The sequence below is a fragment of the Leguminivora glycinivorella genome, chromosome 2, assembly GCF_023078275.1.
Source record: "Leguminivora glycinivorella isolate SPB_JAAS2020 chromosome 2, LegGlyc_1.1, whole genome shotgun sequence".
Taxonomy (NCBI): Eukaryota; Metazoa; Arthropoda; class Insecta; order Lepidoptera; family Tortricidae; genus Leguminivora; species Leguminivora glycinivorella.
The window spans coordinates 20,619,405-20,634,079 of record NC_062972.1 but is presented as its reverse complement, the minus strand read 5'-3'; the positions used below and the strand labels follow the sequence as shown (position 1 = coordinate 20,634,079).

Sequence of the window (14,675 nt, the reverse complement as noted above, 5' to 3'; positions counted from 1 at the left end):
GGTGAAAATATTTTTGAATGGAAGTAAGCATGTCCTTCGTCTTAATTATTTATCTATGGAGTAACTGGTGAAAGTGAAATACAATATTATGTTACAATTCATTTAATAAATAAAGCTTACAATTTTATTCAAAATTAATGTTGCTTTAGAGTTACAGTAAGTTGCCTAACTATATGTAGTGCAGCGGAGCACAAACTGTTTTGTTGCCTCTGTTCTTACAGCTCCATGAGTATAAAAGAACCTTAACATAAAAACAGGTGAAGACATTCTGATGAGGTTGCAACACAATTAGGTACCTAATAGAATGATGCCATAAACACAATTCTCAAATATACATTTTTACACATTACATAACATATATTAAATACACACATACCTTAAAATACTTGTAATCATAAATAACTATTATAATTATTGATATTTTCTATCATGAAGCTCTCACTGCATGAATTGGAGTAGTTTTGATGAAAGCATCAAGTTTGCTTTTAAATAGTTCACTAGTTATTGGCTCACCAATTCCACACAGGGGATTCCTAATAGCATATTGAACATAAATTTCTCCATAAATCTTTTTTAACAATTCCCGCACCCCTTGAGCTTGGTTGTCAGTGTTCATGACAAATTTTAATCCTGATGGTGTTTCTAGACAATGTAGTGTGTATTTTGAAGTCTTGTAGTGCAAGAATCCGTCCTTCGGGTCCAGTGGGGAAATCTTAGATACAAAGGATTTGATTGAAAACAGCATGCCATACATCAGCTTGCCTTCCTGAAATAAAAGAATGGTATTTGACTAAGTGAAGTAATTAATATAAAAGTGAATATGTGATATATCACTAAGATTGAATTAAAACTTATAATCAGGCCTCGAATTATTTTTCTTTCATAGTTTTCTTTCATCTTACCATGCGAAAAATATCCGAGGCCTGCTTATAATACAATAAACTTACTTCCTCTCTCGACATCCCCGATTGTTTAGACCTGTTCCATTCGCCGTAGTACAGCAAAGTTCCATAGCGATCAAAAATATATAAGTTGTGAATCGTCATTGTGGCTTAATTATAATAACGAGCAAACGCAGCAAAATAAATTGTATTTTAATTGCACAAACACACAGCGTATAGATCACCCATACGATACGTCATACGTCAAATCACAAATGTCAAAAGTCCAAAATGTGGTGAAAGCACTGAGGCGTTCGAATACTAATACACTGATACTACATAAATAAATACAGCTACTGTGCAAATTTTTGTAGATTTGACTAAATTAGAATTGATTTGATATTCCTTGCCGAATATTCTTTATACAAAATAAAGCTAGGAACATACGCGGACGTCCGTCGTCGATCGACCGCGGACGGGGATCTGGACAATGAATATACACGTAACCGTGCAAACTATCGGTCGACGGACGTGGACGTGGCCTTGAGCGCATGGACGTCCGATCGAAATCTGGCTCGCTGGATGTTTTGTTGCTAGGAGCTTGAAGCTAGGAACATACTACGCGGACGTCCGTCGTAAAACGACCGCGACCGCGACCTATCAGTGTGCACGGAACAAAACATCCAGCGAGCCAGATTTCGATCGGACGTCCATGCGCTCAAGGCCACGTCCACGTCCGTCGACCGATAGTTTTTACAATATTAATGCGGAGATTTAGAAAGTAATTACTTTGCAACAACGCTAAACAAACTTGTGCTAAAACTAAAAACCATATAAAAAGTAAGTTGTGTGTAGTGATGTCTCAAGTGTAAATCGTGCCATGAACCTATTGTGTTAGGTTATCTTACCTAATATTACGTTACAGATAGAAAATTGATACATAATGGATGAATATTCACGAGAACCCTGCCCATGGCGTATTTTGGATGATTCCGGTGGCGCTTTTATCATGGGAGCCATTGGCGGAGGAATTTTTCACTCAATAAAAGGATTTAGAAATGCACCAGTTGGATTCAGCCGAAAGATGGTAAGAAATTCCCATTGGAATTTGACCCGCTATTATAGTGAATCTTGTTATTTCGATTTTCATTCCATAGTGTATGTTACCTTCGTACATTGCCGGTTTTATTTCTGTTGTGTAGTAAAATACGAGGAGGTTCTTGGTTGCGAAGGTTTTGAAGGAGGCATATAAACATTTTTATTATTCATTATTATAGTATGTAGCGCTTTCTTATAAACCAGAGTTCTAATGCTTAAATTCAGCTCTAAGTTATATTTAAATCCAACTATTTATTTCTTGTTTATAGCTTGGCAGCTTAGCAGCAATCAAGGAGCGTTCCCCAATAGTAGCTGGCAACTTTGCAGTATGGGGTGGCATGTTCTCCACAATAGACTGCTCTCTTGTATACATGCGGCAGAAAGAGGACCCCTGGAACTCCATAATGAGTGGAGCATTAACCGGTGGGATACTGGCTGCAAGAAATGGTTAGTACTTTTAATATAACATCCAGCCAGTGAAGTTGAGCTGATACATTATAATTCTGGAAAGGCAGAAGTTTGAAATGCTTTCACAGAATTTAACAGATATCTAGTGATTTTGTTAGCTGTATGTAGCATCCAGACACTGAGATTCTAAATAATCTTTGATGATGCAATTGTTATGCAAAATGGAGATGATTTCATTCTGCCCAAGTCTATTTTCGTTCCTCCTGACAACATGCAAGAAAAAAACACTTTTATCTCTAGTTGTTCAAAGGTCTATAAAAATTGCAAGTGTTAGCAGATGGCAAATTGAGAATAAATGAAAATGATACATACTTTACTGAATATACAAACACAATAATACAGAAATTGACTATTAAATTTATCTGATGTAAAATTTCAGGTGTACCAGCAATGGCGGGTAGTGCACTGGTAGGTGGAATCCTGCTTGCTCTCATAGAAGGCATCGGCATCATGTTCACTCGCCTCTCAGCAGAACAGTTCAAGCCTCAACAACCAATATTTGAAGACCCCTCCGTTCTGGGCCAGAGTCAGGGACAAGGACAGTCCTTCCAATAAACCTAGTCTTTTGACATTTCTTATTGGTTAGTACTAGCCTCATGAGGCGAGGTTTAATTTGTGTTTTCCGCAATGAATGTACCTTAAATTTAGCTGTACAGTTTCAATAGAAATGTTTATTACAAAAGTAATAATATTCAATCAAAACTTGACATTTTGTTTTTTCCTCACAAAAATCATTCATTTAATTCTAAATTTATTTACATTTTGTTTCAACTGTACAGTTAATTTTGTTTTGCTAGTAAGTAGCAAAGTTAATCTCTTACTTTAAACATAAATAATTTATAATGTGAACAGGAAGCATCTGTGATATTTGCAGTCCAGTACTGATTGCTACTATGTTTGCACTGCTATGAGAAACAAGTAAAAGGTGTTGATGGTAAAGGTGAGCTCTTTACTGTTTAGTAAATTTTCACCCATAGAAAGAATTTTAGTAAATAATTCAAAAATCACTTGCTTATTTTTTAGTATTTATTAGGCATTTTATGGTTATTTTAGAGACAGTGGGACCTCATATTTTACCAGTAACATTTTTTGTTTTTCAATTTCTAATATTGTTTTAAGTATTTCATAGTATAATGTCATTGTCACTTTCAATATTTTATTTGTTTCCATATATTTGATTGTGACTTAATTTTAGCTGTTCCTGCCATTATGTGAATTGAAGAATCATTCACCAGTATCATGAAGATATATTTGTTCCTTTCTTCAAGCTGGTTACCATTCTATTTCACATAAGAAAATCGAATATGAACAATATGCTATGATATATTTACCTATTCCTTATAATCTTGTTTGATTATAAATATGAGTTTAAAATAAATAAATTGGTTCAGAAAAATATGGATTTTATTTAATGGACTTTACACCTAAAAATTAAGAACACAACTAAGGAACAATGGTAATAATTTCATTATATATTTAGGTTTTTTTCAACTAATATAAATCGAGGGTTTACTGGTGAAACCCGATAAGTTGAGCAATCTGGTTTTTGAAATTCGAACTATATGCAATTTCCACAATGTTGTTATGTCAAGGACAAATTATCTCGATTTATCGGGTTTCACCAGTAAACCTTCAAAATACAGGTGATTTGAAATTTGACATAATTCAGTTAATTCTATAACTAATTGCAATTATTTATCCACATAGTCATAACACTAAGCTGAAGTTATTAAACTAAAACTGGTAATTGTGAAAAATCTGTGCAGGTTTGCAAAGGGGGTGCTGGGGGTGTATATAATAACCCCTTTCAAGGCATACTCGAATCACTGTAAATTACTAAACCAATTCATTACTGCAGGTCTTTTAACATCTGAGACATATGGTACATTTATTTTGGATGTAGGCCTGATATATATCCAATGTTTTGTTTATAAGCATTAAATTATATTTTCTTAACCAAAGGCAGTGTCTTTAACACATTCACTACCAGACAAAAAATGGCACACTATGCCAGAAACTGGGTGTTATCCATAACTGCCCGCTTGTATGGCGAGAACCCACCCAACTATATGTCTGGCATCTGAGCAAAGTTTATGAGGGCCTACCAGGTGGGTTCTTGATGTTGAACATGTTAATTAGTCAATTACACTTGGTACACATTTGCTTTAACACCTTCGCTGCGGCAATTAATGTAACTCGCAATTACTCATACTTCGTTAGAGGTCTAAAGACCTCCCACCGCAGTGAATGTGTTAAATCAGTGGCCCTCTCCTATTTTACCCCAACCAAGGAGAACAGTTTTCAAAATTCTGTTATACTAAAACCTCTAATTTGAAAAAGTGACTTTCACATTTAAAACATAATTCCTTCACTACTTACACATCATGCTTAGTCCGTTTTCACACTATCCGATCCGATATCGGATGTCGGAAGGATTTCAAAGGAAAAAATCCAAGATGGCGCCTGTAATGTATGAGATATCGGTCCGACATCCGATATCGGATCGGATAATGTGAAAACGCACTTAGACACACGTCTTTGCCACCAGGCAAGATAATACATTTATTAGTAATATCCATAGCAGTAGGATAAGCAAAGCAAAATGATAGGTCTGTGATAACATCCAGATATTATTCTAATAGTAATGTCATTTACAGAATGCTGTCTTACCATAAGGTAAATACAAATATAAATAATCTAATAGGCAATGAAGTAAATGTTATCATCTGATCAGCATTTGCGTCTTCTGATGACTCTTGGAGATTTCCTTAATTTGGTGATTATACTTTTTTGTTAAGCATTCCCCGCTTTCATTATGGGCTTAGTTAAGTCTATTCTTTTAAAGAAGTATGGTTGTAAGATCCGTGTTTGGTCTGCGCGGCATTCTCTCCCATTCTCCTTATTTCCCAAATAACGTGCGCCAGGGTTTCCGGGTCTACACCCAGCTCACACAGCCGGATACATATAGCTAGTGACTCAGTGTCCAGTCCCGTATTAAGCAGATGCGATATCTGGTTCATCATTTGGAAAGCTTCCTGGGCTTGGGCAATCTGTGCATTCTTTTCTGAAGTCATTTTGTATCTGAAAATGGGGAACATTAGTGTAAGCGGATATTGTAGTTAAGTTTCAGAAAAAAACGTATATAGCAAACAATATTCTTTACCTTGAAAATTCAGTAAAGTAAGATATAAGTTTTATTTACACCCAAATGTACCCCAAAATAACTAAAATTTATAAAGCCTGGCCCGCCACTGCTGACGGCACTGACATAAAACATAAATGACAGTGACAGTTAGAGTTGACAGTGACAGCAAATCATAGACTCGGATGTATGTTTTTAGTGTAAGGGATACTTACATCGCTGCGATGCGGTAACGCTACCGGTCGTCGCACCTAAGCAAAATTTAAACAAGTTTTATGAAATACTAGAATATCTAAAACGCTCTCCACAGGGCGCTTAACAATTCTCCGCGTCACATTACGTTAATATGAATCAAATGTGAATGTGTCAACAGATTGCAAATTTGCTGACGGACGTGTTTGGTTGGTTGACTCCAAAGAGTAGTATAATAATACATATATGTATATTATATGAGAGTTGACTCACGGTTGGCTTGTTTAAGCGTGTGAACGCCCGTCTATTATGGCTTAAGGCCTTAAAGCGCTAACAGACTATCGCACCGCACAAAGGCAGCCATAAATGATAGCGAGGAAAAATATTTCTTTCTTTACACGACCGCACCGCACAATATAAGATATCCTTTACTCGCTTTCACCAATGGATGAACGTTGGCTCAGTCCGGTCATGTGGTAGCACTATTATGAGTGACCTTGGTATGGCACGGTATGGTAGGTATGTCTGTTACGGTTTAAGGCGCTCGCCCGCCACTTTAGTTTGGCGTGGCGCGAGAGCCAAAAATTGAAAAAAAAATGCTACCTAACATGTAGCGAATCTACTTCTTCGAAAGTACATTTCGTCACTACTTTTAAAACATCTCGTATCTCACGCTGTTCCTCAAAGTTAAAACGAAGTAAGTCTATATGCATTCCATACATACTTACTACAATTTTCTTTTCATTGACAGACGAAGATACAAGTTTTTTTAAAAGTAGTGACGATTTCCAACCTTGTCTGAAAAGTATCATAAAAAGGTCAATGCAATGTTAGGCAGCGGGCGGGCGAGCGAGCGTGCCGAGCGTGCGTCCATCACAAGATTCTTATATACATACTGGATGTTGCATGCCGAACATTACTTTGAAGCCAGAAAATTTGACCTTGAATTACGTCACGCCGGTCTTGCATCTCTTTCTTTAGGGTGTCCATGATTAAGCATACATTAGGGAATTTGACGTATTACGTTTATACGACTGATTGATTTTGTAATTAATTAAATTCAAATCCGATCAACCGTTGTATCACGAACGTGAACATCCATCCTCACAAACTCAAGTAAAAGGTAAAAATTGGTTGTCTGTAAAGTCGGTTTACGGACGGTAGTTTAACGTGATAACGTCAAACATTACAGTAGTATAGACAGGGGCGGTCAGAGTATATCAAAAGGGGCCCGATTCTGGGACTTTTTTCACGTTTTTTGTTCTTATTTGAAAGAATGCATTAAAATAAGCATCTTTTATAAATTAAAGTTTTTTTAAAAACCTACTAATTTAGGAGTTAGAGTGGTGCAAAGTTGCAAAATTTTCCCGTAGCATTACTAAGGCGCCAGAGACAGAAAGCGATATCGACGGAGCCCCGCTTACGCTTACGCGGGGCTCCTATTCTGTGCAGTTTGGCCTTCGGCCGTTTGAAGATACCTAACGAACCTAACCTATAGCTAGGAACATACTACGCGGACGTCCGTCGTAAAACGACCGCGACCGCGACCTATCAGTGTGCACGGAACAAAATATCCAGAGAGCCAGATTTCGATCGGACGTCCGTGCGCTCAAGGCCACGTCCGCGTCCGTCGACCGATAGTTTGCACGGCTACGTGTATTTCCATTGTCCAGATTCCCGTCCGCGGTCGATTTACGACGGACGTCCGCGTAGTGTGTTCCTAGCTTATACCTATATAAAAGCCGTCATTTTGTATCCTAGACCGTTTGCGAGACACGCGTTAATTTTATTAAAGTGCTAGTGCCATTTAATAATCTTAGAACCCTAATATCTCAGTAAATATTAATGGAAAAGAAAAAGTTTATGTAACAAAACATCCTTATTTAAACGTGTTCTATATGATTTATCACTATTAACATAGGTTATATTGGTAAAAAAAAGTCTCTGGCGCCTTAGTAAATACTATGGGAAAATTCGCAACTTCGTACTGCTCTAACTCCTAAATAAGTAGGTTTTTCAAGCAACTTCATTCTATAAAAGATGCTTATTTTAATGCAATCTTTCATGTTTTTAAATTACAAACACTCAAAAATAATAAATGAAAATTTTTAACAAAAATTTTCTGTCCTAAAATCGGGCCCCTTTTGCTTATACCCCAACCGTCCATACACAAACCCCTTGCTCTTGCTTGGTGGCCTTGAGGAACGGGACAATGACGTCATCTTTTTCGTGCATGCAGCCCGTAGTAACGAGTTATTAGACGTTATCACGTCAAAAATTACTAATTTGTCCATTGAGGTATATGTAATGAATTTGTCAGTCGTCAATAAGGTCCATTCTATGCCATCTGCAGTTACTCGACCTTACTGATGTCCGGCAAAAGGTTACCTTTTCCTAAGAACGCCACAAATACGATACAGTTTTTACCAGTGGTAGGCTCCCCACAGACAGTCTTAAAAATTCATAATCTTAAAAAAAACTTGTATGCAATCTGACAGTTCAGATCTGTCAGTGTCTTGTCAGTGTCAGTTTGAACTGTCAGCTTGCATACAAGTTTTTTTTTAAGATTATGAATTTTTAAGACTGTCTGTGGGGAGCCATTAACTAGGTACTGGTTTTTTTTCCTCACCTCCAAACCTAGGGGTGGTAACACTGGTAACCACTGGGAAATAGTTATGCAAGGGGGCAAAGTTGTATTTTAACCGCGAGTGTGGAATGGAAATACGAGCTAGCGAATAGATTCTAGGGTTGAACTGTTCAAGAATAGAATCCTGAGCGTGGCGAGTGTTGCAACTTGAGGTTTATACAACTTATCTTTTACCAAAGAGGATCGAGTATTATAGAACATTACTGTCAAAGTAAAATGTGTAATCACAGTGCATAGACTGCCGACATCTCTCGACACAGGCTTAAAACCTTTGAACTTCCGTTTTGACAATATTCTCAGCTTGATATGTGTTTAAATGTCAAATATTAATATTAGCGCCATCTAGCTGAGCGTACCCCAAAGGTGTATCGCCATCTAGCTCACCGTACCTTTTTCTATATGGTTTTGAGGTACGTTTTTTTCTTAGACTTTATCTGTCTATACGGAGTTACATAAGTCTTTGTCTTTTACTAACTGACACCTGTGGTTATTAAAGCATGCAATGGAATATATATTTTAGTGTTTCGGTCACTTTAAACCATCACAATAATATTTTGGTAGTAACTACGGGGAAAACTAATCCCAGTAGTTACCAACCCCCGGTGTGGTCATTAACAATGTGGGGAAAATCCCCGTAGTTAGGACAGGTAAAAACTTGGTTACCACTAGTGGGAATAGCCACAAAAATAGAAGGGAAGTATTTGTCAATGGGGAAATAATGAAATACTAGGACGTTTTAAAACAGTATCTTTATTTTTAAGCGCCGCCCCAAATCTCAAGGAAGGTGGTTCTCAATTCGTATGTATTTTTTTTTTTTTTTTTTTTTTATGGGATAGGAGGCAAACGAGCAGACAGGTCGCCTGATGGTAAGCGATCACCGCCGCCCATGGACACCCGAAACACCAGAGGTGTTGGAGGTGCGTTGCCGGCCTTTAAGATGGGTGTACGCTCTTTTCTTGAAGATTTGAAGGTCGTATCGGTCCGGAAATACCGCAGGCGACAATTCATTCCACAGTTTAGCTGTGCGGGGCAGGAAGTTTCTGGAGAAACGCACAGTTGAGGACTGCCAGCCATCTAGATGATGACGATGGAAATGTTGTCGCGTAGGGCGATGGCGGAAAGAAGCGGTAGGGATTAATCCGAACAATTCCTCGGAGCACTCCCCGTTATACATGCGATAGAAAATGCAGAGCGAGGCCACATCTCTACGCAGCGCCAAGGGGTCAAGCCGATCGGAGATATGCTGGCAGTTGACAATTCGAGTCGCTCGTCGTTGGATGCGGTCCAGAGGGAGAAGCTGGTACTGAGGTGCCCCTGCCCATAGATGAGAACAGTACTCCATGTGTGGGCGAACCTGCGCCTTATAGAGCTGAAGGCGGTGGGCTGGAGTGAAATACTGTCTCGATCTATTGAGCACACCCAGCTTTTTTGAGGCCAGTTTGGCCTTACCTTCTAAATGACCGCGAAACTGGACTGCACTCGAAATGTCAACGCCTAGAATTCCTATACTGGCTGTGGCAGTGAGGGAGTGCTCTCAAAAAAGGGTGATGCGACAAACTCTAACTTTTTTGCGGTAAACGCGCAAACCTGTGTCTTGGTAGGGTTAAATCGGACTAAGTTAAGTCGACCCCATTCAGAGACTTCTTTCAAGGAAGTCTCAATTTCAGACACAAGTTTGTTCCGGCTCTCGATGACGTTTTCCCGAGAGATATTGGTGCGGCCGGTGTAAGTAGCATCAACCGTACTATCATCCGCATAACAATGAATGCCGCTGGTTTGCAGCATGTCATTGATATGCAAGAGGAATAGCGTTGGTGATAGCACACAGCCTTGGGGAACACCAGCATTCACAGGCATGGAGTCAGAGCATTTACCGTCAACTAAGACCTTTATGCTTCTGTCTGCCAGGAAGCTACCCACCCAAACACATAATCTCTCGGGAAGCCCGTAGGATGGTAACTTCGAAAGAAGTGCTTTATGCCAAACGCGATCAAACGCTTTCGCGATGTCCAAACTAACGGCCAATGCCTCACCCTTCATCTCGATTGCCTGTGCCCAACGATGTGTCAGGTTAACTAGAAGATCACCAGCCGAGCGGCCTCTACGGAAACCATATTGTTGGTCACTAAGCAGCTGGTGATCCTCTAGGTACCGTAAGAGCTGGCAGTTGATGATGGATTCCATTATCTTCGAGAAGAGGGAAGTTATAGCTATTGGCCTATAGTTGGACGGATTTGAGCGGTCGCCTTTTTAGGGATCGGGTGCACCAAAGCTGACTTCCAAGAAGCCGGGACTACGCCGGAAGAGTAAGAGAGCCGAAAGAGACGCGTTAAGACCGGAGCCAACTCAGGAGCACAAGTTTTTAGCACAATGGCAGGGATTCCATCGGGCCCACTCGACTTATGAGTGTCGAGGGAACGAAGTGCTTTACGCACTGAGCTTTGGTTGAACCGGACATCCGGCATATAGCTCTCGCACCGCGGTATAGTCGGCGGCGCGTTTCCCCTGTCATCCAAAGTAGAGTTGGACGCAAAGAGTTTGCCCAGAAGGTCGGCTTTATCTTTTGCGTCGTGGGCCCATGAATCACTTCCCATGTGCAGGGGTGGAAAAGATGGCGTGCAGAAATTCCCCTGGATAGCTTTGGCGAGAGACCAGAACGCACGAGTGCCCGAAGGGAGGTGCTCCAATTTCTCGCCAATTCTACCGATGTGCAGCGACTTTGCTCTGGCGATAACTCTTTTGAAGGACCTGGAGGCGAAGTTAAACTCCTTTTTTAGTGCGCTGGTATTTTCATCCCGTACTGCCGCCGCATTAACCCAGGCTCGGTAGCACTCGTTTTTCCAACGCGAGGCCTCTTTACAGAGACGACTGAACCAGGGTTGCGATTTACCACCAACAGGGACTACAGAAGATGGAATGAAAAGCTCCATTCCCTGCAGCACCACGTCAGCAACAGAATCAGCGACGACATCGGGATCATCCGGCGAGAAGCAAACTTGCCTCCAGGGGTAGGACGCAAAGAAGGACCGCATCCCATCCCAGTCTGCTGACCTATAGTGCCACACACGGCGTGTACATGCAACTCGCCGACGCGGCGTGCACGCGAGCGGAACCGTGCTCCGAATCAAGCAGTGATCCGATGACCCCAGCGGGGCTTCAACGGATACACCGTAATCTGTCGGATGAGAAGTCAGCAGAAGGTCCAACAGGGAAGGTTCCTGTCCTTCCACATCTGGGATTCGCGTAGGCGTAGTAACCAGTTGTGTTAGGCCGTATGCCAGAGCAAAGTCAAAAACAGATCTGCCCGCATGATCGGTCTTATTAGAGCCGAGCCATTCGGCATTGTGGGCATTAAAATCACCGAGCACAATGATCTCAGCGGATGGGATCTGCTGCTGCACAGAGTCTGCAGCCGTTTGAGTGTGCTCAATGAGTCGGTCAGTTTCGGCATCACCGCTGTGGGACCTATATAGGCACGAATAGACGCGGGGATGGTCATCGCAGTCTATACGTAGCCATAGGGTGGAGAGGTTACCTTCAAGATTCCTGAGGCGGCGAGAGCTGATATCGTCTCTAACGTACACACACACCCCAGCTCTAGGCACGAAAGTGTGTTCCAGTCCGTATCCAGGATAGGACAGGTAGGATGTGTCGGCTGGAGACGATATCTGCGTCTCGGTCAGAAAGAGCAAGGCCGGCTTTGCTGTCTCGAGGTGCTGATGGACAGCATTAAGGTTGGAATGTAAGCCCCTAATGTTGCAGAAGTCCACGGACAACATGGTAGGGGGTGCCGAAGCAGTACTGCTCTTACCTCGGGTAGATGGCAGATGAGTGAGCGCGGTTTTGCCCCCCCAGAGTACGATGTGGGGCAGCCTCGGCGTCCACTCTCAGGCATAATGCGACCTGAGCGTGGAAGCCCAGTGAGGGATTCTCCAGCACTGCTGGTACCCTCCTGGGGTAGCCTCTTGAACTGCGCAATCATCATGATTAGGGGGGGTGGGGGTGGAGCACTGGGAACCTTACTCACCAACAGGAACACAACACTACATACCTACAGGGTAGGCAGCAGTGCTATTATGGCTGTGGTATTCTGTAAGGTGGAGGTATTCCCCCAGTTGGGCTGCTCCTGATTCGAGCGTGATGGCATTACGCTATGTATTTCAATTCTCTTCGCATGTATATATGTATCTCAATTTAATGTTTATTCCACGATATCTCCGTCGTTACTAGACCGATTTTTAAAATTTCTTTCTTTCTTTCTGTGTCATAATCTTCAGGCTTAAAGTGCAAAGCTGCAAATTGTCGAACGCTCTGAAACCTTTCCTTTTATCGGTACAATCGACAGCCAATGCTGCCTCCTTCCTTCATCTTTTGGAACACTGAAATGTTTAATATTATTCATGTTAATTGGAAGGACACAAACAATAAATTTGGTATATTATTATACTGTGATATGAACTATGAACATAGAAACCGTACCAAGTTGATAGATTTAGCTCCATTCAATACGAGTAAATACCATGCATGAAAAAAGATTGGTCACCCTAGTCGTAAAACCACACATAGCATTTTTTTTCTTTAAAGGTCATATTTATCGTTCTAAACCTATTCGTGGGAATTTTGATATAATTTAAGACAATGAAAACAATATAATGATAAGAACTAACCAAGATTACAAGCAAAATAGAAGAAAATTTATTGCCAGTGAGGTTTATGAACATTTGGGTAAAATAAGTACTTACTTGTGAAATTTTACGTCGGATTTCGGTTTGCATTTACTTCCACAATGCTTCACTATGCAATACATAGCGCATAACTCAAGTAAATCGACGAAAAACGTTTATTTCGCAAAATAAATCTCTGAATTGGTGAATGACTTTTGACAATTCTGACATATCGGGCATATTTTTTTATTATTAGTGTTCCCATAGTACGCAGGAGGTAAATACCGGAGAAATAAGGTTTTTGATTGAGCTTTTTTTTTGTATAATACAAAGAAAACTAAGTCAATTTGATTGAAGAATGTTTTATACGTTTTTTTTAATAACTAATCTGGCAATACATCATTGGTCGGCATGAAATATCCAGTATGTATATAAAGGCCCCTGTACACACATGGCCAACGGTTCCACCAGCCCTTTGTGAAACCCCTTGGCCAAGATAAGAGCCGCTGTTTACACATTGGCGAACCAATCACTTGGCATTGGCTCTTCATGAAAGATGGACGTGTAATGAAAAAATCTAGGAAATTCTTGGTCATAGACGTTGTCAGAAAAAAATATTAAAAAATAATAACCCCGTAGTAAAATTAAATTATTTGCAATATTAACAATTTTTTGAATATTCTGATAAGAACATTTATCTTTTTTAGGAAATACATTAAACATTTGCAAGGTTATTTTATTTCCTAAAATCTACACTATTATTGGCATAGATAAACTTATTATTTTCGTAAATATATCACTACTGTCCTCTCTGACGGCTGACGACCAACTGAATGAAGCGCCAACGTGTAAACGCAGTTGGCCATTGGCGCCAAGATCCTTTGATGTGTGGACAAAAAACCGACACGAATCGGTTGGCCGGCAAGCGCAAGCGCCAACTGCCAACTTACGGCCAAGTAGCCCTCTACACACATGGCCAAGGGGGTTGGTGGAACTGTTGGCCATGTGTGTACAGCGGCCATAAGAGTGCACTCAGCCTTACACTAAAGGTCTTAGTTTTATGCAATTGAATTAAGTGGAATCAGATTAAAATGCAGTATTATCTTGACAAAAACTTGATTGTGTATACCTAGCAAGTAAAAATGCCGCAATTTTTTAAAAGGAATTAGTGAAATAGGCAATACATGAAATCAAAATACCTAATCAAAATCGAAATCGCAAAACACGTTTCCGTACCGAACCTGTAGTACCTACTTACTTGTACCACAAGTGGGTAACTACCGTACACCTTAGGTACCTAAAGTGTGTATTTGCTATGTAACTCATGTACTCGATAATATGTTTATTTATATTACCTTTTACCTTTTAATCAGCAATTTTTGAATATGTATGCCCTAGTGATTAAAACGTAGTGATTCAATGCTCTTTGTGTATCCCGGAAACGGCTCTAACGAAATCGATGAGATTTGGGATTAAAGGGGGCAGAAAAGTCATTTAACAAGGTCTCTATTATCTCTAAGAAACCTATTTTTTTAGTCCAGAATAGTCCAGATATTGTAAATCCTAAGTCCTAAGTAGGGACT

General features: G+C 40.2%; 2 protein-coding genes across 3 annotated transcripts; one reads left to right on the top strand and one right to left on the bottom strand.

Moving 5' to 3' along the window:
• Positions 1 to 86: 86 nt before the first annotated feature.
• On the bottom strand, positions 87 to 1,151 carry LOC125241455 (trafficking protein particle complex subunit 1). 2 transcript variants are annotated; one of them, XR_007178743.1, is made up of 3 exons: positions 948 to 1,151; positions 337 to 766; positions 87 to 256 (listed from the first exon to the last, which is right to left on the bottom strand). XR_007178743.1 is itself a non-coding variant. In XM_048149964.1 (2 exons), exons 1-2 carry the CDS (start codon positions 1,044 to 1,046, stop codon positions 428 to 430), a joined length of 438 nt encoding a protein of 145 aa, XP_048005921.1. In that variant the 5' UTR covers positions 1,047 to 1,151; the 3' UTR covers positions 87 to 427. The 2 variants fall into 2 exon arrangements, 1 of the variants encoding a protein (XP_048005921.1); XM_048149964.1 differs by having other exon boundaries at positions 87 to 766.
• A 480-nt stretch (positions 1,152 to 1,631) lies between these two features.
• On the top strand, positions 1,632 to 3,793 carry LOC125241644 (mitochondrial import inner membrane translocase subunit Tim17-B). Its single transcript, XM_048150215.1, has 4 exons — positions 1,632 to 1,721; positions 1,807 to 1,968; positions 2,249 to 2,426; positions 2,827 to 3,793. Exons 2-4 carry the CDS (start codon positions 1,825 to 1,827, stop codon positions 3,000 to 3,002), a joined length of 498 nt encoding a protein of 165 aa, XP_048006172.1. The 5' UTR covers positions 1,632 to 1,721; positions 1,807 to 1,824; the 3' UTR covers positions 3,003 to 3,793.
• Positions 3,794 to 14,675: the final 10,882 nt, after the last annotated feature.